Below are 25100 nucleotides of genomic sequence, written 5' to 3'. Positions count from 1 at the left end.
AGGTATTTTCTGTAAGATTAAAGCAAGGAGGGTCCCCAGTCACCTTAATGATCCAGCCACCTTAAATGAAGAAATTATTTGGATATTGCCTGCCAGAGCTCAAGGAGCGTTTGGACAATACTCTCAGGCACATGGTGGGATTGTTGGGGTGTCCTGTGCAGGGCCAGGAGTTGGGTTTTGATGGTCCTTGTGGGTCCCTTCCAGCTCAGGATATTCTATGATTCTATGATTCATGATTTATGTTTTTTTGCAAAGACAGTAATTTTATTACAGATATTCTGCTGAAGTAATTAATTGGCTTGCAGGGGGCCACAGCCTTCCAATTAGCAAACTTGTCACTTTAGATAGGTTTTTGTCTGTTACTACATTACAAAAAAAAAAAAGAGAAAGAAAAAGAAAACACTGCCAGGAACAGTCTGTTGCTTTCTACAGTGAGCTGTGGCAGATGAATTAGTGTTGAGCAGCAACATTCATACCACAAGCACCACATTCATACCCTCCTACCCCTTCCCCTGGCTGCCAATGCAAGGCAGATGAGAGTAGGTAATTACATCTTTACTCCTTAATGATGGAATACTTGGAAAACTATTATTGATCTTACAGGACATAATTCATGACCTAATTACCGTGATAAAACTGCAAGATTATCATCTTGCCAGCTATTAACGTCTAGCGCAGATCTGAGTTAATTAGAAGAGAGATAGGTGATTTCTATGCTTTTGATTTGCAACACAGCAGCAGGATGAATGAGGACGGCTGCTGAAGGCAGGACGAGCCATTTCTATCCCTCAGACTACTCTCAATCTCTTACCCAGGAAATACCAGACACATTTAACACTTTAGCTTTGTTTCTTCAGCCACTTGAGTCAGTGGCTCAGTGGGACAACAGTGATGCTGTTCATTTTGCAGAGGTTCACATGTGGAATAGAGACCTCATTTTCTTTAGCTGTCTTTTACAGAATTGAGGGGATTCATCATCTAGGTTCTTGGTTTGGAATCATAGAATGATAAAGGTTGGAAAAGACCTCCAAGATCATTGAATCCAACCTTTGACTGTTCACCACCTTGTCAAGTAGACTAGAGCACTGAGTGCCACATCCAGTTGCCCCTTGAACACCTCCCGGGGGACTCCACCACCTCCCTGGGCAGCCCCTTCCAATGCCTGAAGTTTGGACTAAGTCTTCAGTGACTCTCAGTTTGGACAGAAAAAAAAAAAATCAAGAAGATCTTTGATTTCCAGAGATAAACTCCCCCTCCTCTTAATGTCAACCATGCGCCGTGTCTGAGCAAAGAAAAAACCCTCTTCCCTCACCAGCCCCTCATTGCGTTTTTCCTGAGAAGGATGTAGCCCCACCTAAGAACCAAGCTTTGATTTCCTTCATGGCTGCTCAGAGGCCTGTTAGGGTCACACGATAAACCTGTAAGATGAGCAGAGTTTTCTACCCTACTCAGGGCTCGTCTCCACAGGAAATCAGTCAGCAGCAAAATAGGATGTGTCTCTAAGTGTGTTACCTGTTCCATGAGCTTCCTGTGTGTCCCCTGGAACACACCACAGTGTCTTAGTTCGACTTCCTAACTGGAGTCAACTCCTGTGCACAGACACAATCTTAGTGCTCATTAGAAATGCTCACACGAGTTATGACACAGCTACTGTGATGCACACTGTCCTCCCCTTGTAGGTAATATTTGGGTTTAGTGTTATGACTGTGATCCTCGAGATGAGGGTGTAATTTTTTGGCTTTTTGCCACCCAGACAAGTCTTTAGCAGCTGAGACTATAAATGCTATGACAATGGGCTGGTCAAGGAAACACAGCTTTGAAGTTGGGCAAGAGTGACCAAACTGAGATTTCTAGTAATACCAGGAATTTAAGTTGCTACAGTCATATGAATGTAGAAGAAAGTCCAACAATGGGTAGAAGCCAGCAAGTATTAGGGGTTAGTGTGGTGCAGAGCAGACCTTCTTTTCCCACATTGCAGCACGAGTTCAACAAACCACAGTAACCTCTTGCTTTAAATGCAGACACCAAAGAAACCTCTCATTGGTGAGAGTCAGACAGTGAATCCTGTGGGCACCACTGCTGAGGTTGGTGCTGACCTGCCCTGCAGCAGGCTGGCCATGCACACACCACGCACAATTACTGGCTGTAACCGTGCTGTGAGGTAACCACGAGTCCACAGCAGAGAACCTGCTGTGCCTGACAGGAGGCACCAGGCCAAGTGCTCCCAATTTCACTTTGCCATCAAAAATGTGCAGCTATCCCCATTCAATCGTGCTTTGGCAAGCCATACTTCCCTTTAAGGGAAATATGACACAACAGGAGAAAGAGTGATGCATTCTCATAGTACAGCTGGCACTGGCGAAGCAGGAAAGTTCATCCCATGTAACTGCACACTCTTATTAATCATTCAGATCCTGGCTGATATTAGGAAACTTCACTCTGGGGGAGATACCTGTTGTGGGAGACTCAATACAAAGGAAACTTGAAGCTTGTAATAAAAGTTGAAGAGAATTGAACAGTTTGCACATAAGGAATCTTCCATATCTTCTTAAGTATTTGAATCATGGGCAAACAAGGCTCAAAAATCTTTGTGAGATAATATCTCCCCTGTTATTTGCTACCGCTCAGTTTAAATGGAGGCACAGAGTTCTCACACAGTTCCAGATCACGCAGAGCTCCCCTCTCATTATTCCCAGCTATGCTGTCACAACGCACTGCCAGTAATACCTGACTGAAAGGGAAGCACAAGAGGCTCACAACAACTTGTACTGGGTTTCTCAGAAGAGAAAGCAATGAGTAAGAAACGGAAAAAGAAAAGTTTACTCCTGCTTCACGAAGTCACTGAACTGGGAAGCACTTTAAGTGACTTTCTGAAGCATTTCCGCTGTCCCAGGGGAGCCTTTTCACAACTGCTGTGGGTGAATGTTCCCAGCAAGAGTCTGATGACTTGTAACTCATCACAAGGAGGTTTTCATACTCTCCGAGCTGTTGTGCTGGACGGCCCATGACGAATCAGGTTCCTGCAGTCATTTGTCTCAGACTCTTCCATGACACCCCCTCTAAAATTTTACTGCTTTATTGCTTGCAAACACCTTCTCCCCACACAGCTCCTGCTGGGAAAGGCAGTTACCATCTCTCTGAGGTTTTAATGAGGAACTTGTCAGCTGAGCATGCAGGAACTTACAGCACCTCCAATATCTTTGTGGAAAATGCATCATCTAGTTAAGAAAAAAGCATGAAGAGCCCTCAGAGAATCATACAATTCTCTTGTTCAAAAAGAAATTTCTAGTCAGGGAAGTACCACATAAAGGCATGTACATTCCTGGATCAAAATTAGGTAGATATTACTAATTCCTCCTGTAAGGCATTAACTAAAAGAAAAAAGAAAAGCAGATGAGAGAAGGAGATCTAAGAGGAGAGCAAGAAAAAGTGCTATTTTACTTGAAGCAATTTGTCCAGCTTTTCTCTGTTTTTTAAAACAAGAAATCCAAGGAAATTCAGCTCTGTGAAGTGACTGAAAAGGTGACCCCAGTATTTCACAAGCAAACACACGGAGCTGAATTCAAAGAAACAGGGAACGAGTAAGAAATCTAAGATACCATCTCGGAAGGAATGGCACAACAGGCACAAAAAATCAGCCAGAGCTTGATTACACTTCTGTCTTTAGGTTAAACATTAGTCAAGGTTAAAATTATTCCTGAAATTATATTTTTGACCCAAGACAGAGCTGCACAAAAACAATGAAAGAGCCTCATGGTTATCAGAATGGTCAATCTAAACACAGCACAGGAGCCCAACGCATTTCAGAGCCTTTTTGCTCAGCAGTGACATCTGTTGCTACCTGGACCATCATGTGAGTCTGACAGAAGTTCCACCCTTCCTAACTATCCAGGAACTGTGCATCACAGTCTAATGAGCTCACTGCTACATCAGCAGGATGATGGAGAACATTTCCTAGAGCCCCAAACAAAGGTACCTGTGTTAAAAGACACTAAAAGTTTACTTCATGGCAGGAGGAACATGAGAACAGGGAAAAAAATAAAATCTGATTAACTAAAATACTTGTTCTATGAGCAATTTTTAAGAGCAGGAATTATTTCCATTTTGCTCAAAGCTGTCTCTACCTGGGACAACTTCTCTTCAGGCACAAAACCTGTCAACAAGGTTTCCAAGTCAGGCTCAACTGAAAGAAGGAAAAACTCATACACTAATAAAGCCATCTGCATGTATCAGAGTCAGCTCTGACATTAAAAAAGGAATTACTTATATTAAACTAATAATAATAATTCATATTTTATGCAATTTATTTTTCACAAAAGCATCTGCATAAGTATCCAGGAAAGACTGGCAGCATGTGATACCCATTTATCCACAGGGAAGGGAGGGGAAAGAAAACACCTTGCCAGAGATCCCACTGTACCTGCAATGGGACCCCAGACTCAGAGCCATGTGAATCCAACCAGGAGGCACCACACACTTAAACATATGATATCACTGACAAAAAATACACAACTCTTTGAGAACCAATTTGAATCAAACAAGTACAAAGGAAAGTGCCTATTCAGGAGGAGAGGGGAAACAAATCTCAGGTGAGGACAAGAAATGAACAGCTTAAGGAATAAGAGGGAAACTGCACCCGATGGCACTGATCACCTTGGCACTCCTGTTACCTTACACTGGGTCACCACAGCACTGATGTGATCTGTGGTCATGTGAAAAATACTCACTGTACTCACAGAACACTCCAGTATGCAGCTAATAAAGGATCAAGCAGGTCTGGAACAGTTTTCTCTATCAAAAATATTTTAGAACCAAGTTCACTTAATGTATTTTAGTAAATTAAAAAACTGAACAAATGTTTGAAAATTTGGACTCAACCAAAAGGAATCCAAACCCCATCAGGTAACTAAGTGACTTAGTGAAATTACAGGAATATTTCTCTCAGGTAACAGTAAAGCTGTAAAGATCCATATATGCACATATATACAAACAAGGGAAAATATGACTTTTACTTACATTTCAGTGGCTATGAATCCGGTGAGCTCAGACAGGAAGAGAAACAGTATGAAGAGACAGCAGCAGACAGAGACTGGAACAGAGACAAGGAGAGGAAAAGGTTAGTTTTGCTTCTCTAACAAAGACAAAAACTGTTTTCACACAGGCATATGATTCCCTCCATGGATTTGTCAACCAGACACACTTGAGAACTATGACTCTCTAGAGTCCATGACCCAGAGGAGCCACCAGAGCTGTGACTTCACCGAAATGCCAACATCCAAAATCCTGAGGGGTATCATCATTTTTGGGCCACTTTTCCCACCATGATTTCCATCTCCCCATGGCTCCTGCATTCTCCATCTCCAGCACACAATGTTGGTCTGCCAGCTCTCCCTGTTCTTTACAGAGCTGCTTGACATGACTTCTTTGGAGCCTTGCTCCACATTTTAATTAATTAAAACCTCCAGAAAGGAAGAAGAATCAGCACCTCCTTGCTTCAAAAGCATACAGTCAGACAACACAGTGTTTTGTGGATTAGGAGACATTTTGGTTTCTTCTCAAGTTCCAAAGCTCTGTGTAAGTCATCTCACAGCTTGGTCTTGGCAGAGCTGGTACAGCAGAGACATGGCAATAATGGTAATGGACTAGTGTAGCCAATGCCTGATACTTCTCTAATTTCTCCATTTGCTGATAGATTGACTCTTCAGAGAAGGAAAATTCCCAGTGAAGGAATTGTGAAGTACCTGGACAAGTCCCACGTCTTTTCTAAGAATTTGAACCCGGAGTTCCACGGAGGGAACCCAAAGTAACTGGCATGTTACTGGTTACTCTTCATCAGGAAACTATTCAAACAATTGGGCAGTGACATTCACGCAGCAGTGACAGGGTCACTGACCCACACAGAGGGGCTGGAAGGAAGTACAGCCATAAATCCTATGGAGCAGGGATGATTGGAGTAGACAAGGCTGTGCCAAGTGAAGGAGACAGGGCTGCAATGTGTATCTGTATTTAATAAAATACTCGAGTCCACCATGAATCACTTGCAAAAGAGTAAAGCAGGAACTGGCAGGAGCTTCCAGGGCTGTGACCACCAGAGCACAATCCGGCTCATCCCTCCATCCCAGCACAGCTGCAGTGACCAAGCACTCTGTGAAATGACCAGTTACCAGAGCCACTAATTAGGATTGAGAAACACGTAAGAAAAACCCTGTTCCTCAACTTTATACCACATGACCTGTACATCCCAAATATCCATTCTTTCAGGAAGCTCAAGCAACAACAGGCTAGGGAATAATTTTATCACAACTGCATCAGTCCAAACTCCCTTGGTAGAGAATGTGAGAGGCACAGGAAGGAAAGAAGAGGTACTGAGACAGACCCTTGAGTGACCTAAAGCCTTGTGCCTCATTCCTCAGATTAGTCAGCTGATAGCTCTGAGGAAAGAGAAATGCGTTGTTTCCCCTTCCTCATCAGAAGAATTTCAAGGGTGGATTCGTTTACTCTGTGAAGTGCAAGGCATTAAAGGAGATCCCAAAGAATCCACTAGTTAGGATGAAGAATGAAAGAAAAAAATACAAAGACCAGTAGGAAAATGGGAAGCAAGAGGGGATATTAATTTCCAAAGAGAAGCCTCAGAGGGTCACACACTTGCTTCCAAGTCTTGGCTTTCAGGGCACGGAAGATCACCATGGCTGTGACCCAGCTGAGCCCCTGGCACGGGGCACCACACAGTGTGGGGGGAGGAGAAACTTGCTGCTTGTTTGCTTAAAGCACAGCAGCAAATTCTTATGAGAACTTACACACCTACGTAAGAGCCCAAAAAAAGTAACCGAGGCACAAGAGTCACAGATCCAGTGTTTCGTACTGTTGGTCACAGAGCAGCAGAGACATGAGATCTCTGAGCTCTGGCAGAATTCAGGGGAGAGCGTTTCACATAGACAACCCTTTCTTCTCTAATTGCTTCCCATATTCCTCACTGCTTGTTATCATCCCATAAAGGCTTTCCACAGCTTCAGCTAGACCTCTCTGCTCTCAAGTACTTCCAGGCAAGCCTGGTACTACTAACTCTAAATTCTCTCCCAGAGCTTCCTCTCTCTTCCAGTTTTTTAACTTTCTTCTCTGCCACTTGCATCATCAAATTATCTTCTTTTCCAGCACAGAAAGTATGTGCTGCCTGAAGTCCGTCTTTCAATTCAGCTCTTGCAGGGAAGGCTTATGACAATACTTACCAAATACAGCACAGTAAAATTCCACTAACCTACATCTAAAAAATCCTGCAGGAATGCCCTGAAGCACCTGGCAGGGACTGACTTTCAAAGCTCCTCAATGCTTTTGCCAGACTTCAAACTGCACAGTCAGTTTCCAGCCCATAAAAGAGATTGCTGAGGGTGGACATGAGAGGGGAATATAAAATCATGAGGGATCTGAAGGAGATGAATGGGCAACAACCACTCACTGTCTCTTCCAGTACCGGAACAAAAGGGAAAGGGGAGGTTAAAAACAGGAGAAGGTTTTCTTTTACAGAACACTTAACTAAATTCTGAAGATTTTTCACTGTGGGTGTTGAAGACGCTTAATAAATAAAATCTGTAAGATTTCAAAAAGGAATCATACACACCCTGAAGAAGAAATCCACTAAGGGCTACTAAACACAAAGGAGCAACTTATAGCTCAGGAATTTCAGAAACCAACCAAGCAAAGCGTGGTGAAGTGTTTGACCTGTCCCTGTGCTCTTTCTCTGGCATCTGCTGCTGACCACTCCTGGCAAGGGGACACTGGGCTGCACGGACACTTGCACCAACCATGGCTGCTCCTGTGTTAAACTCTTCTTGCACACACACATTCTCAGGACAGGGGGTGTCTTTGGCATGAGACTCACGTGAAAGCCTCATGATACTGTCTCCAGAGCTAGTATTTTCCCAGATGCAGAACACGAGCTCCTCTCCTTAGTGTGGAGCTGCAGGCACAGACGATGTTCCCAGTGTAAGAATTTATGCACTTCAGCTGCTTATTTCATAGTGAAGGCTTTCACTTGCTTCCATGCAAATGTGCAGTTCCACCACCCACATTTGACAACTGCATGATATTTGGAAAAGTAGATTAAAGGCTAGGATCAGACAGAATCAAACAATTCATGCATAAAGCTTCACGTAACTGCAAGAGCACTGCGACGTTCCCACAGAGCTCGAAGGACCATCTAAGACAGGTTTCTTAAATACCTAATATGATAACACAATCAATATATCAAAGGTAGAGACACACTGCTGTTGGCTAATCTTTAATCCCAAAAGGATGGGAAATTCTGCCAAGTTTCTCATTCCTACACTAACCTTTTTGTACATCTCTTCTGATACGTACCCCATCTACGTACATTCCTGACTTCTTCTCCCCACCCCACAAGAAATGAAAGAAAGGAAAAGTGTTTAACACATCACACAGACTGAGAATGTGGATCCATGTCTATATTAAGGCATAAAATTAATAGCATTTATTATTCAATGGAGCAAACTGTTATGAAGTCCAAGGAACGGGTCTTGTTACAGACGCCATGTGAATCATAACTTTGATATTTCCTGATGTGTATTTAAAACTCCAGCCCCCAAACAGCACCGAGTATTTCTGGATAGCATTTCCATGTGTGCATACAACATGTGCATGCAAACTATGCATCCACACGGATTGTTAAATAGCAGGATCATTCCAGCAGCTGTGTCCGACTGCTCCTGTCCAGCCAGATGCCAACTGTCAGCCAGCCAGGGCGTGTGCTGCTGCTTCCATACCCAAACATGGCCAAGCTGTCACCACGTTACTCAGGTCTGTTGGAGTGGCCCTGTGTGGCACCACGGACATGCTACATGGGGGTGGGAAAGCTGGCAAAGAACTGGTGGAAGAGGTACAACGAGGGCATGACTGGCTGAGGGTACAGGAATGCCGCCTAAAAAAAGAGAATTTTGTTGAGAAAAAGGAGTGAGTAACTTCTATACACTTTTTCAGAGAAGTCCACAGCAGGGGATACGTTGTTCTACAAAAACCTCTCTCCAAGTAAACTGCAGTGGACTGTTCCAGGTTACTTCATTCCTAAAAAAAAAGTTTGTAGCTGGAAGGGTTGCTACAGAGAGCTCAAATATCTTGTATGCAACATTCACTGCAACTTTGGAAATCACAAACCCACACCCAATAAAGCCTCAATAACCCTCCAGTTGGCTTCTGAACTTGCTCGTGTTCGAGATCACCTGCTCTCCTCCACCAGAATTCCCAAACACTTACTCTCCCTTAGCTGCTTCCTCCCTAGGAGCCCTGGCCTCTTCAGCCGTGGTGTCAGAAGCAGAGCTGCTCTTTTCCATCTCTTTTCTTCTGTAATCTGATCTCTGACTTCTTCCCTAATAAACCTCAAACTTTTTTTTAAAAAGGCCTTTTTACAATCCAAGAACCACTGCAGAAATCCTGCAGTAAATCCATTCCTATTCCAGAAAGCCTTCAGCACTAGAAGTGATCCTGAACTAAAGCCTCAGCAGAAATCAGGCAGGAAGGACCTAAAGTAATAGTTGGCTACTATGGACTATTTTATACCTCCTGTGTAAAACTTGGAGGACTTAAAGAGAGCCAAAATACAGTTGCAGTCATAGTCATTTCACATATTTACTAAACCCTGAAAGATTTTTTGAGAGGCAGAACCTTCCCCTACGCTCAAACTCCCAACGTTATTATGAGCTGACTTCCCTAAAGCATTTATCACAAAATCATGCAACCTTCCCAGGCTTCAAACTGGCCTGGCATTGGGTTCTCTCATTCATGGCCTCCTACAACATGTAAGATTAATGGCTTTCAAATTACAAGCCACAGGCTTGGTCAGACAGAAAGCCCATTAGGAAAGCTGCTCACCAGATCCTCACAGGCAAAGCCACCAGTCTGTTGGCTGCCTGTGTGGTTCAAAAGCTTCTATCTAAAGCCTGCCTAAAACCACTCTGAGGAAAAGAAGGAGAACCAGTTAGAGAAGAAAATCAAAGCCTGAGAAGCTGCAAATAACAATAGAGAGAAATAAGTCAGCTAATAATTTTAAGTAAGAGTCACCACCTTCAAGCCTTCCCACAACAGACTTATCACTTGAGCTGTTTACTGCAGATCAGAAAGCCTAACACTGGATGGCCTTTGATGGGCTTTTTTGTTTCTAAAATACTCTTTTGCAGGTGATTCATAACAAGACAAATTCTCAAAGGTAGCCCAGGTACAGTGTGGGAACTCTTAGTTTCCAAAACAGAAGGGAAGGCAGGATCACTCACAAGTTCAAAGTGTTCTTTCAAAACACTAAATCTCATAGCCCCTGAATTAGTAAACAGTTTTAGTCAAGCCCTTTGTTCACAGCTGCAGCAAACCTAAAAGGGAGTCAGGATACAATTAATTCAGCAGTCAGGAGAACACAGAAGACAAGGACTCTGACAGTAAATATTTAGGGTAACGTGTTATCTTCACAGGCACACAGGATAGTTGAGGCTGGCAGGGACCTCTCTGGAGATCATCCCATCCAACTCCCCTGCTCCGAGCAGGTTGCTCAGGGCCAGCCCTCGTGGTTTTGAGCATCTCCAAGGACAGAGGCTCCACACCACCCTGGGCAACCTGTTCCAGTCTTCAACCATCCTCACAGCAAGGAGTTTCTTAAGCCCACAAAGGGCTTTCCTTTGTGTCCACTGATTCACTGGCCCTGACTCAGTTCCATCTGCTGTCACCAAGGGATATGACATCACTCACGTCAGCGGTGACATACAAGACTACTGACCCATCTACAAGAATGGATGAATGGAGCACAGCTCTGTGATCAAAGGAAGTGCCTGCTCAATGGAACAGGAAAGCTGCATTAGGAGTGTAATTACAGGCCTGGCAGGATCAACCTGATCGATGTTCGCCCCGCACAGCAGCTCACGGCACATAATTGTGTGAAATTGCATTACTCAGCCTCCAGCCTCCCTCAGGAGCAGGAAGGAAGGAAAAGGGGCCCAAGGCAAGAGATTTGTATCAGCCAAAGTCTATGTATTGATACACAGGAGTGAGAGTGGATTGCTATCGGTTGCCCAAGCAATTTTAATTCTTTAAAAGCACGACAAATAACAACAAAATAACTCTGTGCTCATTAGTCCCACCTATATCATCAGACTAATTCCCTGAGTACACTGTGAGCAAAATACATGTTTCCCACATCATCTTCACCACTGGCCCCCCACACTGCTCCTTGTGGATCCAGAACCTGGATTCCCTGTTTGCAGTGGTTTAGTTCCTCAAGTCTCTTCCACAAGCACAAGCCTGGGAACAATCAACAGCGAATGCAACTATTAACAGTAATTTTTCACAGTGACTGAGGGGGTGCCTGTCAGAGGTAAATAAACCTGCAGTCATCCCATCCCAGTATTTGGAGCAGACTCCCAGCTTCTGTTCCTGGGAAGAGACCAGCAAAAAGCTCTCTAGCTACTTCAGGAGATAGCAGAGTGGGAATTTCAACACCAGTTTTTAGGAGCTCCCTTTCATGACAATATATATTTACTGTATTTTCTTGTTGAGATTTCATTGCTCTGGTGAGACCCCCCCAGAATACTGTGTACAGTTCTGGTGCCCTCAACATAAGAAGGAAATGGAACTATGGGAATAAATCCAGAGGAGGCCACAAAGTTGAGAAGGGGACTGGAGCACCTCCCCTATGGAGACAGGATGAGAAAGTTGGGGCTGTTCAGCTGGAGAAGAGAAGGTTGCGTCAAGATCTCACAGCCCCTTCCAGTATCTGAAGGGGCTACAAGGAAGCTGGAGAGGGACTGTTCTTCAGGAACTGGAGTGACAGGACAAGGCGGAATGGGTTCAAGCTGAAAGAGCAGAAATTTAGGTTGGATATGAGGAAGAAATTCTTCCCTGTGAGGGTGGTGAGGCCCTGGCACAGCTTGCCCAGAGAAGCTGTGGCTGCCCCATCCCTGAAAGTGTTCAAGGCCAGGTTGGACGGGGCTTGGAGCAACCTGGTCTGATGGAAGGTGTCCCTGCCCATGGCAGGGGGTTGAAATGAGATGGTCTTTAAGGTCCCTTGCAACCCAGGCCATTCTGTGATTCTCTGATTCTGAATGCATACAAACCACTCCACTGTTTGATGGGGCAAAACAACCTGTTTCAGCAACAAAGGACACCCTTTCCAATGTTTAATATCCCTTTAAAAAAATTTCCCAGAGACAGAGAAGCCAAACAAGTTTTAATTTTAGACCAGGGGTATGCAAGGACATCAAAAAGAAGTTACTTACTAATGGCCCCTGTGTAGGTTGGCTGTGTAAGGTCTTTTGGCACCTTCCTGTAGATGTCAAACCTGAAAGAGGAAAAACAACAGCCATAAAACAGGTGGAACATTTCAGTATAATTCATGTCCCCACAGGGATGAATGATGCTGAAGTTTTTCCATCCCGCTTTCCAACAACATTTTTTTCAGTACGCAGGAGGATATGAGAAGGAAAAACAAAACAAAAAGCCCTTTACTTTTGTACAGTTATGTAACTGCATTCTGCTTTGGCTCCAATTTCCAAAGCACTTCCCTCCGCCTCGCTGTCATGGATCTGTGCAATCTGAACTGCGAGAGAAGCCAGGGAAGAAGTCATGCTGGACAAGTTTATAGACCACTGTAAGGAAAAGGATACTCTGCAGACTCCTGAATAAAGATGCCTGGCAAAAAAACAGTGAGACACAACCTATATTGCAGCTTAGAGTTTGTATCCTGCAATAGCCCAAAATAGACAACACCAAAGTCAGAAATCCAGGTATTGAGACAAGAAACCATCCCTTGGACACTGGATACCCAAGAGAAATGAACCCGACAAGTTTGCTACTCCCCCAGCAAAATCCGGTTTAATATTAGATTGTTGTTTTGATTCAGTCATAGCTTTTAATATCCATATAGCTCAGCTTTGCTATTTTAAACTCCCCATGGTTAAACTTTCCCTGCCCTTATGTGTTGGCTATATTATTTCCTACCACCTTGTGTTTCTGCACGCCCAACCGCAATGAAGCTCTGACATCAGTTTTTCCACCACCCAATAAAAATTAATTAATGCATTAAAAACACCTACCCACCCTAAAGAAGGAAGTGACTGGTTCTCCCCCCAAAATAGACTTTTTTGGATATACTACAAGTGGGTGAGATCTGATGCTTTTTCCAGCCCTGGAGAGGCACGAGAAACACCGGCTCCCAAATTCCTATCCTACAGTGCACCAAGATGAAACACCCCCATGTTTAATCAGTAACTCCTACTACACCAAATACTATACTGGGACTTTAAAACTAGATCATCTTTGTTTTCTTCATTCTTTAACTGTTGAGATAACTTGAAGGCACCCTGGATGAACAAAACAGCATTTGCCTTGCATGAGATCAGAAGGACGTGGTTGTGTTTCATTCCGGAGCTGAAGCTGGAGGAAGGAAGGGAAGAGAGGGAAAGGAGAGCAGGTATATAGTTCACCTGCCCAGCTCAAGCTCTGAATGATCTATGAACTCTCTTAACACCCCAACAACCCACTGTGATACGCTTGACAGCAACATTGCTCAGGAGCTGTATGTTTTTATGACTCTACTCACTGCCATGTCCTAAACAGATCCGCAATATTCCTGAACCAAACAATCCATTTATGGTTTTCCAGCTGCCCTGAGAACATCTGGAAAGTGCTGTTCGAATTCTTTCCACGCACACCAAAGCAACAGCGGCGGATGGCAAAGGAACCCAAAGTAGCTGCTGACATCATGGTCTCACAGGCAGAGGAAGCTGCTGCTCACTCCTGCTCTCAGCCCATCGAACGCCGAGCGCTGGCGTCGTCTGGCCAAAGTCACAATAATAGATCAACAGGGCTAAAAAAGCTGAGAAAGAGACAGAGCACGTGAACACACGAGGGCTGCTGAGTGTGAGCGAACAATCAGAAATAGGAAACAGCTCCACACTGGATTCAGTAAAAACAGCAGTGGATACTATAAAAGGAAGTTTGCTTCCACAATGAGAAATATTTACTAGTATTAAAATGATGACCCATCACAGGACTAAAAGCAAAAAATCTAGTTTTTTAAACAGCTCTCTCTGGAAAGTTGATGTCATGGCAGGGTTCTCTCCTCTCAGGCTGTCATTTTAATCACATAAGGAACACCCAACACCACAAATTATTTTTTATGTGGCATAAGTAAGCTTGCATTAGGCAAAGACACTGCAGAAAGTGATTGGTGGCTCCCAGCCACATTTATCACCTGGCTTTAAGTGTTTAAAAGGCAGTGCACTCCCTGTGCTATTCTGCTTCCCATCTCTCCTACCACATTATGTTCCCTCTCTTCTACTACCATGACACACATCTGGGCAAAGAACATCAGACAAAGCATGTCCCAGCCTGAATTTACAGTCTAGAGGCACACACAAGAAGAGTACAAAACAACACAGGAGAACTGAATAGAGGTTTGATGGCTTTGTTTTGTAGATTTAACATGTTTTTAGATAAGGACAGACACTATGGAATAGCACAGAATGGACAATGTATGGAAAAGAGGCAACGAGATCAGACTGGATGTGGGGAGGAAGGAAGATGGCTCAGTTGAGGTCTTATGGATAAAGGCAGAAGCTTGAAGGATGACATCCAGAACCTGACTCAAGCAAAAGGGTAGGCAAGCAGGAAAGGTGTATTTAAGCTTGCAGAAGGATGCTGAAATGATCACAACAATCAACAACAAGGGAATGGAAAAAGACACATCTGGAATAAGAGGCAAACACTGCTGGCTAGATTTTGCTCACATCCAAATGACCACCTGCCCAAAGGAGAAAGGACTGTGTAAGTATCCTGGCAGAACAGTCATCTGCTTGGAAAACACATGTTCTGAGTTAGGAGGATTTATACTTTTTATACTCTTCAGGGTACCAAGCATCCTCTCAATAAGGCATCTGATATTGGCCACAATTTATACAACTTATTCAGTCTGCTCCTGGTTGGTGAAAACAGCAGTTGTGTTTACACATTCAGAGAAGGGAAAGGTGGAACCTCAAAAGACTTTGAGAAGAATGATGGAGATGGCACGGCCAGGAAACAGGGCTCCCTTGTTAACTCAGATTTAAACACCAACTTAGAAGAAAATGTGAAATGCACAGGATTTAATGAGAGCTTGAAAAGTATGTTTGTGAGACACAAGAAAGGTTAAATCCTAGCAATGAGTAGAGAATGGAACCCCAAAGAAGGCTTCATTAATTACATATAATTATAAAAATAAGTAAATCAAGCAAACTTCTCAAACAAATCTGTGAAGCTGACAAGAATTATTGTAACAGGAGACCCTAAGCCCAAAGAAATCAGAGATTTGTGAAAGCTCCAATCAGGCCTAAGGGTTAAAAATCTGATGAACTTCTAGTCTCCACTTGACAAACCTTTCTCTTTTTGCCACTGGCTTCTTGCCTACCTTATAGAGCTGAAAGCAATTTCAGGAGATCACTTACACTGTCCTGGGAAGAGGAAAGAATGAGGATTAGACAGCACAGATGATTTGTAATGTATGAGGGAGGAGGCCATGGAGCTGTATGAGTGGTAAAGGGGAACAGGTTTTACTTGCCCTCAGGTCAGATGTTCCTGCAAGCACCCGCAGTAAAAATTTCAACAAGCCTCCAGGTTCCTAAGGCATTGGTCACCTGGAAGAGCATCTGTACCCTGGGAACAGAGAGGAACTTTGTGCTCTGTCTATTGCAAAAGCTGCCTTACAGATTCCTACTTCATTCAAAGCAGTGGAAGGCATTACTAACACTGGAGGGAGACTGGATGTTCAGAGGGTTGTACCAGCCAGCTCATAGCACTGTACCACACTGTGAACACACTGTACCACAGTGCCAAAAACCACCTGGAGAGTCTTGGAGTCAGATCCTAAATGACCATGAGAAACCAGGGTGTAGATTTACAGCATGTCCTGCAGTCACTGCTGAGTGAACTCCCTTAACCTGCAGCCCTGAGTAGCAGCTCATGCTGCTCTCAGCAGGGAGACATCAGTTCACGCTTACAGAGCAGGCACATGTGCATTTTCCACTGCACAATGTTTATATTTAGCTTTTGGCAACTTTCTTCCTCCCCTCAGAAAGGCAAGACTCGTAAGGTGAAGCAGTATCTGTGAGTTAATCAGTTAACACCATTTCAGAGTGGAAACAACAAACTTACTGCTAGGAAAGTTTTTCCTCCAGGTCATACGTGTTCTCATAAAGGGAAGGCTGGACCTTGCAATTCCAGAATATGAGGCTAAAGATAGAACTAGACTGTCATCAGTATAACAAAGCAATTTCCTGACACATCTAAAGTGTCTTTTCTTTCAATGGAGAGCAGGGTTGCAAACAAAGAAATGAAAAAAGGCTGTTTGGCAATGTCAGAGGTTCGCAGGAACCAACATTCATAACTAACATGAGGGAATGGTATGATACCTTTTCCTCAATCCAATAGCTGAAAGGACGCAACAAAAAACTTTCTCACCTTCCTGACAGAAATGACAACAAACTGGTAAAAATAGTCTCTCTACATCTTTCTTGCAGGCTCCCTTCAGGTACAAGGAGGCCACAATTAGGACACCCCAAAGCCTTCTCTTCTCCAGGCGGAACAATCCCAATTCTCTCAGCCTTTCCTCACAGTAGAGGTGCTCCATCCCTCTGATCATCTTGGTGCCTCCTCTAGAATTGGTCCAACAGCTCCATGTCCCAGCTGGGTCCCCAGAGCTGGAGGCAGCTCTGCAGGGGGGTCTCACCTGAGTGGGGCAGGATCCCCCCCTTCCCTGCTGCCCATGCTGTGGGATCAGCCCAGCACATGGGAGGTTTATGGGCTGCCATCACACATTTGCTCTTCATGTTTGTTTTTCATTATCTCCTAGAGCCACAGGAAGCACTGAAGTGTTTAAAACCCAGAGCCAGACACAGCAGTGCTCACCTGAGCCACCATCACTTCCAAGGCTGGCACTGCAGAGGCAATGGTAGGTCAAACTATACTAAACGAGGTGAGTTGACATTATCAGCCCTGGGGTGATTCCCGAGTTTCCCTTCAAACCTCTGTGATTGACAGTGCTGGACGAGTGACAGGGAGGGCAGAAGATATCTACCCAAACACTGAAGTTTTTTCTCAAGTAGATACTTCAGCTGCCTGCCCTGAGAAGGGGATGAGCTCACTCCCTCAGCAGGAGCTGAGGCTTTCTTCCAGAGTGTGCTTTATGTACACTTGAACAGCTTCAAGTCTGGATCTGAAATATTTCAGGAAATGAAGTAATAAATACATTATTTCACTGAAGATTACCACACCTCCGAACAGAGAAACCTTCTCTGACATCTCTAGAATCTGAAAAGAGCTTTTGTAACGTGTCTGTAAGATGCTGCTAACTTTTTCATGAGCAAGAAGCAAAGAACATGAGGTTAAAAACAAATACTTGTAAGCAGAACTAACGGGACGGTGGTTAAATTTAATCACAGAGTTGAAAGGGATCAACCAGGATCATTGAGTCCAACTCCTGGCCCCCAGGAGTAGTTTATCCCTAAATTACTGATGCACTGTGTGAAGTTCCTGCAAAGAGACAGCAGAAGCTTTATCTCTGTGGAGCACTGAAACACAACTCTGGAGTGGGCAGCACTGGCACATCTTCATGTACCCTTCTGCAAAGTCTGGTTTTACTGATTTAACTAAGAGGTAAGGGAAAGACTGTTTACTGGACAGTATTTTGGATTCCAGTTAATCAAGTAGAAGTGCAACACATTCTCAAGTGGCACTTGGGTCACAGAATAGAATTCAGGCACCGTAAATCAGCAGCAAACAGATTAATTTTCGTCCCTTTCCACTCCTCAGATGATTCAGAAATTTATCTTTAATGCTCAAAGATAGGGGAAAAATGCTTTTGTTCTTTGGGCAGATTATGTTTTTCCCCAGAAGAACTGAATGTTTAAAAATCAGTCTTTTTGAAGCATACTGACTTTATCACAGCTACTTCTGCTGCACATCCTGAAAGTTAGAGGACATGAGCATTCATTACAGCAAATTACATTTTTGATGTCAAAGATGATTTAAAAAAATTAAAAACCAATCAGTATCATGGCTGACATTCCACCTTTAGCAAGTCAATGGCAGTGCAAATCCATCATGTCATCCTGTCTCAGCACCAAAGGGTCCATGGCTGTGATTCACACAGAAAAATGTGGATGTTGAAACAACACTTGATTCTTCACTTCCCATATTAACCAGCTTCTAGAAGTGGCATCTATTTTTCAGCAGATACCACACTTGAAGTTGAGGTCACTAATTCCTGGTGACATTACTCACTCTCAGTAACAAGTCCAGCGTACAGTGAACAACTACCTTAATTTTATTACACATCAGTAGCTTTGAGATCTCTGAAAAAAAGAGACAACCTGGTACTGCTGAAACAATTTCTTTCACTAACAAATAACTTCACTTGAAGGAACAACCTGCAGGAACAACATATTTTCCAGCAAAACCAGAACTTCACTATTAAGTTAACCAAACAGCTGGCAATTCTACAGCAGTTGTGACTAAATTACACAAAGGGGGAATTATCAAATACAGAAAGGTTAACTTTGAAAACACTATAGAGACTATGTTGTTACTGCAATAAGAAATTTGAAGGACTGTCGAGCCAGTGTTTGTATTCCAACATGCTTTATGTTAGAGACCCAGTGCTGGACAAGCTATGAGGAGGGAGAAACATCTCCACCATAATCTATCAGATGCCATAACGCCTCTCAAAGAAATGAAGAATAATACACCCTCCCAAGGTGAGATGGCTTCCTGGACCAACAAAACCCCTTGGTCAAGGGCTCAAGTTTAAATCACAGCACAAAGAAGCAAAGAAATAACAAGCCCTGTCTTCAGTGGCATCAACCCTTCAGTGGGAGGCTGTGGGCCATTGATTTGGGCTGTACCACTCAGATTTCTGTGGAGATTCCCCTTTCTCACACAATATTTATGTATCTGCAGTGCAGGTTCATTCACTCCCAAGGCAAGTGCCCAAGTCACAGCCTTTTCAAAAACACAACTGCCACTAAAACCACTCACCCTTTCACACACCAAGAAAGCAACCTCCAAAACCTGGCACACCAGCTAACACTGCATTTGTAGGCCAAGCTCTCTGCTCTACAAAGTGAAACTAGACTAAGCCAGTCTTTGAGGAACTATTTCATGCAAGAATTGTTTCCTTGACACTCCACAGGGGAATATAAGCCGGTTAAAGCAGTTTCCAAAACTTGTTTGCACTTCTGCTCATGTGCTGGTAATGCCCCTCCCCAGTTTGACAGCAAGTAGCTGCCAACTGGAGGTAAATTCTAGCAAAATATTCCTTCTGGTTTTCCCCATTTGTCGAGTCCTTCTCGCAAACCATAGAAAAGGGGATCAGAGTATGGCTGCAGACCTCAAATACCAAGAATTTGAGAAGGCATGAGGTCACTATTTCTCCACACACATGCCAATTCCTGACTAACCTAACAAAGAACTTGACTGTTCCTTACAAAGTCCACTCATGACACACTCACCAGTAAAAGGAGTTACAACGTGGAAGAGGCAGTTTCTACTGTAACACACTGTACTTGCCACATCCAAGAAATGTAATGACACAGAGGTAGCCCATGCAGACACATTAAGTTTTAAGAAACTCAGTTTTTAATAAAAAAAAAAGGTGCTTTTTGTCATAAGAAGATAAAGCACTCTATTTGTTATACTGGTTTTTCTTTTTCAAGTGGATAGAAAAAACGATGCACTGTGCATTTCTGGGAACATAAATTCATTCAAAACAACAATCCCAGACTGCTTTTGATGAAAACTACATCAAAAAAACTACATGCACAGTGGAAGATACACAAAGAGCAAGGCAGCTGCCAAACACAACCTTGGACAGTCAAGCCTATGCCAACATCCATTTCATCCTTGACAAGAGTCATCTTGAGGCATCTCTGTCTGATAACAGGTTAGAAAACATCTAGTGTCTTGCCTTCTTTGAGAGCATCTACCATTTAGACATGCTAAATAAATTCATTTTTAGGCCACATCCCTCAGAATTACACCAGACTCTCTAATTACTTCACATAGACATCAGTGAATCCAGCCAACTAACAATTTCTACTCAGCTGCTATTAAAGAGACAAATCATCCTTAACTTTGGGAAGGATTAGTTTTCCCTGGGGACAAGTACATAACCTTGGGATTTGTCCCTCTGCACACTTCTTTTCTTCCTCTTACCATTTCCTATATGCCTCATCGAACATTTCTGTTATATTGCTGTGTCCCAGACAGAAAGCAGAGATGTTCTGTTCTATCCCCCTTATTTGGTTCCCCACAGGAGCTACAGATCTGATGCAAAGATAGACAGTCAGCTCTTCCCACAAGATTTGTATAACTGTATGTTTTTGATTTCATGACAGAAGAGGTGCATTAGCAGTTCAGGAAACCAAGGCAGGTGTGAAGTGAGACGAGAATGAGCAACCTCAACCCCACTTCAGGAAACACGTTTAAGTGCACATGAAATGAGCTGGAATGATGGGTCTGAAGAGTCTTCCACCAGCCCATAGCATGGGCTACCACACAGCTTTGTTTCCTTGTATTCCTGCCACTACCATCTCTGGAAGAAGCATCCCTAGAGATAGCAGAAGAGTTTACAGACTGTGATTCATTCAATGCCTGCTACTATTAAGGCTCTTAGCAAAGATACCACTTACAGCTGAGAATCCAGCAGCTCTCTTTGCATAAAATGCTTTATCGTTTACAAAGAGGACATGGGAAGCAGGAAGAAACTCAGCCATGATAAATATAACTTGGATTAAGTCCATCTGACATTCAAAGATGACTGTGCACAAATAGAATCCATTTTTTCTCTCCAGGAATAAATACTTCAGTGGAGGTTGGTGTTACAAAGGGGAGATCAGAAGCTTTCCTTCTCCCCCTCCCCAAATCAGTGTAACCTGGAGGCAGAAGGGAAGGGGCAAAAAAAGAGACCACATAGGTTATCTTCCATTTGAAATCGTGGAATCAAAAGGAAGCTCTGACTGCTGTCAGAGCAAGATCATTCAGGCTGGAGACCAAATGGAAACGCCCTTCCTTTAATCCCCAGTGGTATTTCTAGAGAAACCTTCCCACCAAAGGCATGCTGCTTAGTGTCAAGGAGCATTTCTGTCTGTGTGATCTGCTGACTTCTCAGGCATCTTCTTTGGTCATTTAACCTAAGTGTAAGAATTAGAATTACTAAGTGTATAAGAGAAAACCTGCCTCCTCACCAGCCCAAGGTACAGTGGGTCTGTGATCACCCACTGAAATACTCCCCGTCCACTCCCCAGATGACCCACTGTGGTCCCTTCCAACCTGATCCATTCCCTGACAATGCTGCCCCAGGACTTTATCTCTCAGTGCTTCCTTAACTGAGACAGACAAAAAAATAGATTACAAGGTGCTCGAAAGAACTGAGAGAAGCTAGGAAGGCATAGAGAATATTCCAGTGCTACTTGAAGAATAAAAGATTTTAAATCAAAAATCAAGTCACTTAGCTAAGAGCTTCACAGTCATTTAACAGGCAGCAACTGTTCCTCTGTTTCCTTGGGTCACTGCTCTCAAACAATGATTTTGGGACAGTTCCTCCCCACTTTGTCAACATAGTTTCTGGGCAGTAGGCACCCAACCACACCCAGCTGAAGAGCACAAGCCATCAGGCACTCAGGTGGCTTTTAACATATTCAGAGGCCATTTAGCTCTAAATAAAACCAAGCAGGCTTATACATACACCCTCACTCCACCAGAGGCAGGCAGGTACCTCTGTCAGAGCATATTTGCTGGCTTTGTTCCTTCCTAAAAAGCACATCAGACACTTGTGGTAAGATCTTGAAAAGCAAAGCTGTTACTTCAGTATAAAGGAAAAATCTAAGCCCACCAATTTAGTTTTCAATGTGGCTGTTCAAGCTGAAAGAAATGTATAGGTAGAACAAACAGCCCAGCTGAGTCAGGTTTGCACACATGGTGCTCTTTTGATTAACAAAATACCATTTTTACTTAAAAAATAAAATCCCAGACACTTGTTTGAAGTAGTTGGAGGGATTTTTATTGTTCACAGTTGTTAAAACCATACCTAGAACTACTGTGCCCAGGACCAGAGATAAAAAGATTTAACCTCTTTACTTGGTAAATTGATTTTATCCAGTAGTGCAACAGCAGGCTGATTCCTGGGGTATGCAGAGATGGCCTGAAAGAACAGTTATCCTGTTCCATGTGCCAAACAACAGAATATGTGAAATAATCAAAACAGTGACTTGGAGAACAGCTGGTACCTGGAACAACAATGATAAAGGAACAAGCAGGACACAACTCCCCTCTGCATGGTGACCCTGACAGGGGCTGGAAATCACCAGATTCCCCTGGGAGAAGGGAGAGCAATGAGCAGACTGCTGGGCAGGTTACAGAGGCTGCTCAGCAATGCTGTGGGCTGGATTTTGTAGCTTGTAGCCCATGTGCTTGAAAGCTGCTACAATAAAAAGTCAGACCCGGTCTGACCAGCAGTTTGGAGCAAGTCTCTAAACTAGGAAAAGATGGGCTTTAATTGGGGAAACATCAAGAACAGCATGTCTTTTTAAGCAAAACCTCTCTTACTTTACTCTAAAAAAGCAGTGAATTCCAACTCCCTCTGGTCCTTCCTGTACCCGTGCTGGGTAAAAATCCAGAATTTTGTTCCACAGATCTAGCAAGAAGAATTTCTACGTACAAGTAAATTCACCCTAAAACAGTCCAAAGAAGTAGAGCTGCCTTGTTCTTATGTCTTCCTCTACACATGCATAGGAAGCACTGCTTTTTCACTTCTCATGGAGAAATATCAATTCAAGATTTCATTCCGAAATCCTTTCTTTAGCTCATGCTGCTTTTCTTCCCACCCAAAAACAAGTGCGTGCTCTGACAACTCTGCAGGAACACTTAGATCCTACAATCCAGCACAGACAAAAGGCAATAACTCTTCTTCCAGTACAGCAAAGTAGGTGAAATCTGTTTTACTGAATGGGAAAACAATGGTAGGAAGTCAGCAGCAGAGGAAGAAAATAGGAACTACTGATTTTAAGCCCTTAATTCGGCTAATTCTTTGTTTAAATGACATTTCTATGTTTCCTGTCTGCTGGCAGATGAGAACATAATGTGCAGAGAGCAGCTCAGGACAGCTGCAGGACAGCCACGCTACAATCCCAGGGATGGGATGCAGCAGTGGGAGCCAACAGACCTCAGTTCTGTTCTGCTCCCGATGCTGACTCACTGTGTAATTTCTGTTCCAGTCAATTAAATCTTTCTTCTTCAGCTTGTACATTTTGCACAGCAGCATCTGGTAACATCTGCCCACCTTTCCTCAAGCACATGTAAATCTTCAGGTGAAAAACTCTGCAAATAATGAAGCATCACTGAGCAAAGCTCCAACTTCCACCTGAGGGAATGGCTGCAGCTGTGTCAGGGGAGGGTTAGGTTGATTTTAGGAAAAGATTCTTCCCCCAGAGAGTGGTTGGGCACTGAACAGGCTCCCCAGGGCAGTGGTCACGGCCCCAAGGCTGCCAGAAGAGCTCAAGGAGGGTTTGGACATCACCCTCAGGCACATGGTGGGAGTGTTGGGGTGTCCTGTGCAGGGCCAGGGGTTGGACTTTGATGATCCTCATGGGTCCTTTCCAACTCAGAATATTCTGTGATTCTTTGAAAGCTGCAGGAAGGTGGCTTATGAAAACAAACTGGATGTGCTCTGCAAGAGCTGAACCTTGGTTCACTAACAGGTTTGTGCCTGGAGTGCACGTTTATGAACAATCTTGATGGTTTTGTGAGCTGGGACACAAACTTTGAAGCACATGGAAAGTAAGATAAGTGATCCTGTTAATCTCAGTTTCACACAGCAAGTAAACACTGAATATACAAACACCAAAGCCTGGCTGGGAATGTGAGTTCCAGATGCAAACACAGATTCAAAGCAGGACTAATAAGCCGATACTTGTAAATACCAAGCAGTTATTAACACATTTTATAAGATTAACACCTGCATTACAGCAGATAACACACACATCATTAAGTAATCAGCTAGTCCTTATTTACACACAATGGGATACTAATACATGTACTCCACAACTTGAGCTTTAATGGACAAACTAGCAAGACTTCAGAATTATATCAGAAACTGTTTAATCCTGAACCACTTTGAGCAAGCTCTGATACAGGAAGGACCAGACAGGGATGTGGAGGGGCTAATGGAGTTTTAAACCAGTTTATCTGGACTGCAACCAGGTGAAGACTGCAATTTTCAAATTCTGTATGACTGATTTCTAACTCACAACATCACACCACTTTTCAAAGCAAATAGTTATTTTTTTTGACCTGCTGACTCTCCACACTTTTAAGCCCAGGAATGAAATGTAGGAAGAGGTTTCCTTGCCAGCCAGCTCCTCCCTCTTAATTCTAGTTCCAAGAACATAATGAAACTAACAGAGGAAGTTTCTGAAACAAGGAGGAGTACTGAGAACAAGAAAACAAGGTTAAGCCAGGAGTACTGTCATTAATTATATAATCCAGCCTTTGGGTAACTGGACACAGGGAAAGGGGCTGAGAGAACATCGGAGGCATCAGCCTCTGCAGCATTATGTCATCTGGCTTGCTCCTTTACTTAGCAGGTAAAGGATTTGCACAGGGACAAAAAAACAAACCCATTTATTTCTAGGACAAAAGACTACGAATCTCCACAACAGCTGCTGGAAAAGGGCACAAAAAATTCATACGTTCTGCTCCCATTTAAACTGATTCCTTTCCAAGGAGCTGGTTCTCCTGCTTGCTCCCTCCTGCCAGTCATCACGCTGTCCCTCCATAACACCTTTTTGTCAACTACATTCTAAATTCTGTGCTTTTATTCTTTCAGTGCATATTAACCTTGTTCTCTGCTGCTCAAGAAGACACACGACAATTGTTATTGCTGAAATACGCCAAAAGTGCAACTATTTTAGGTGACACTGAAGGATGGAAAACAGGAAGCGGTACATCACCTTTTTTTTTTCCTTCCAAATAAAATATTAGGCTCAAACAAATTTCAAAAGCAATTAGGAGGAGGAGGAAAGTAT

At 43.4% G+C, this 25100-nt stretch overlaps 1 protein-coding gene across 1 annotated transcript in view; it reads right to left on the bottom strand.

Annotated features, from left to right (window-relative positions):
• ERGIC1 (endoplasmic reticulum-golgi intermediate compartment 1) overlaps positions 1 to 25100 on the bottom strand; it is a 60813-nt gene that overhangs the window by 26789 nt on the left and 8924 nt on the right. Inside the window, exons 2-3 of the mRNA XM_027682538.1 lie at positions 12267 to 12328; positions 5017 to 5089 (exon numbers count right to left, since the gene is read on the bottom strand). Coding sequence (XP_027538339.1) covers positions 5017 to 5089; positions 12267 to 12328 — 135 coding nt within the window. The remainder of the gene's footprint in view (positions 1 to 5016; positions 5090 to 12266; positions 12329 to 25100) is intronic.

This window comes from Neopelma chrysocephalum, unplaced genomic scaffold, assembly GCF_003984885.1.
Source record: "Neopelma chrysocephalum unplaced genomic scaffold, ASM398488v2 Primary Assembly neopelma1_63, whole genome shotgun sequence".
NCBI classification, from domain to species: Eukaryota; Metazoa; Chordata; class Aves; order Passeriformes; family Pipridae; genus Neopelma; species Neopelma chrysocephalum.
Note: the sequence above shows the minus strand (reverse complement) of the source record. Positions and strands in the feature narration are given on the sequence as shown.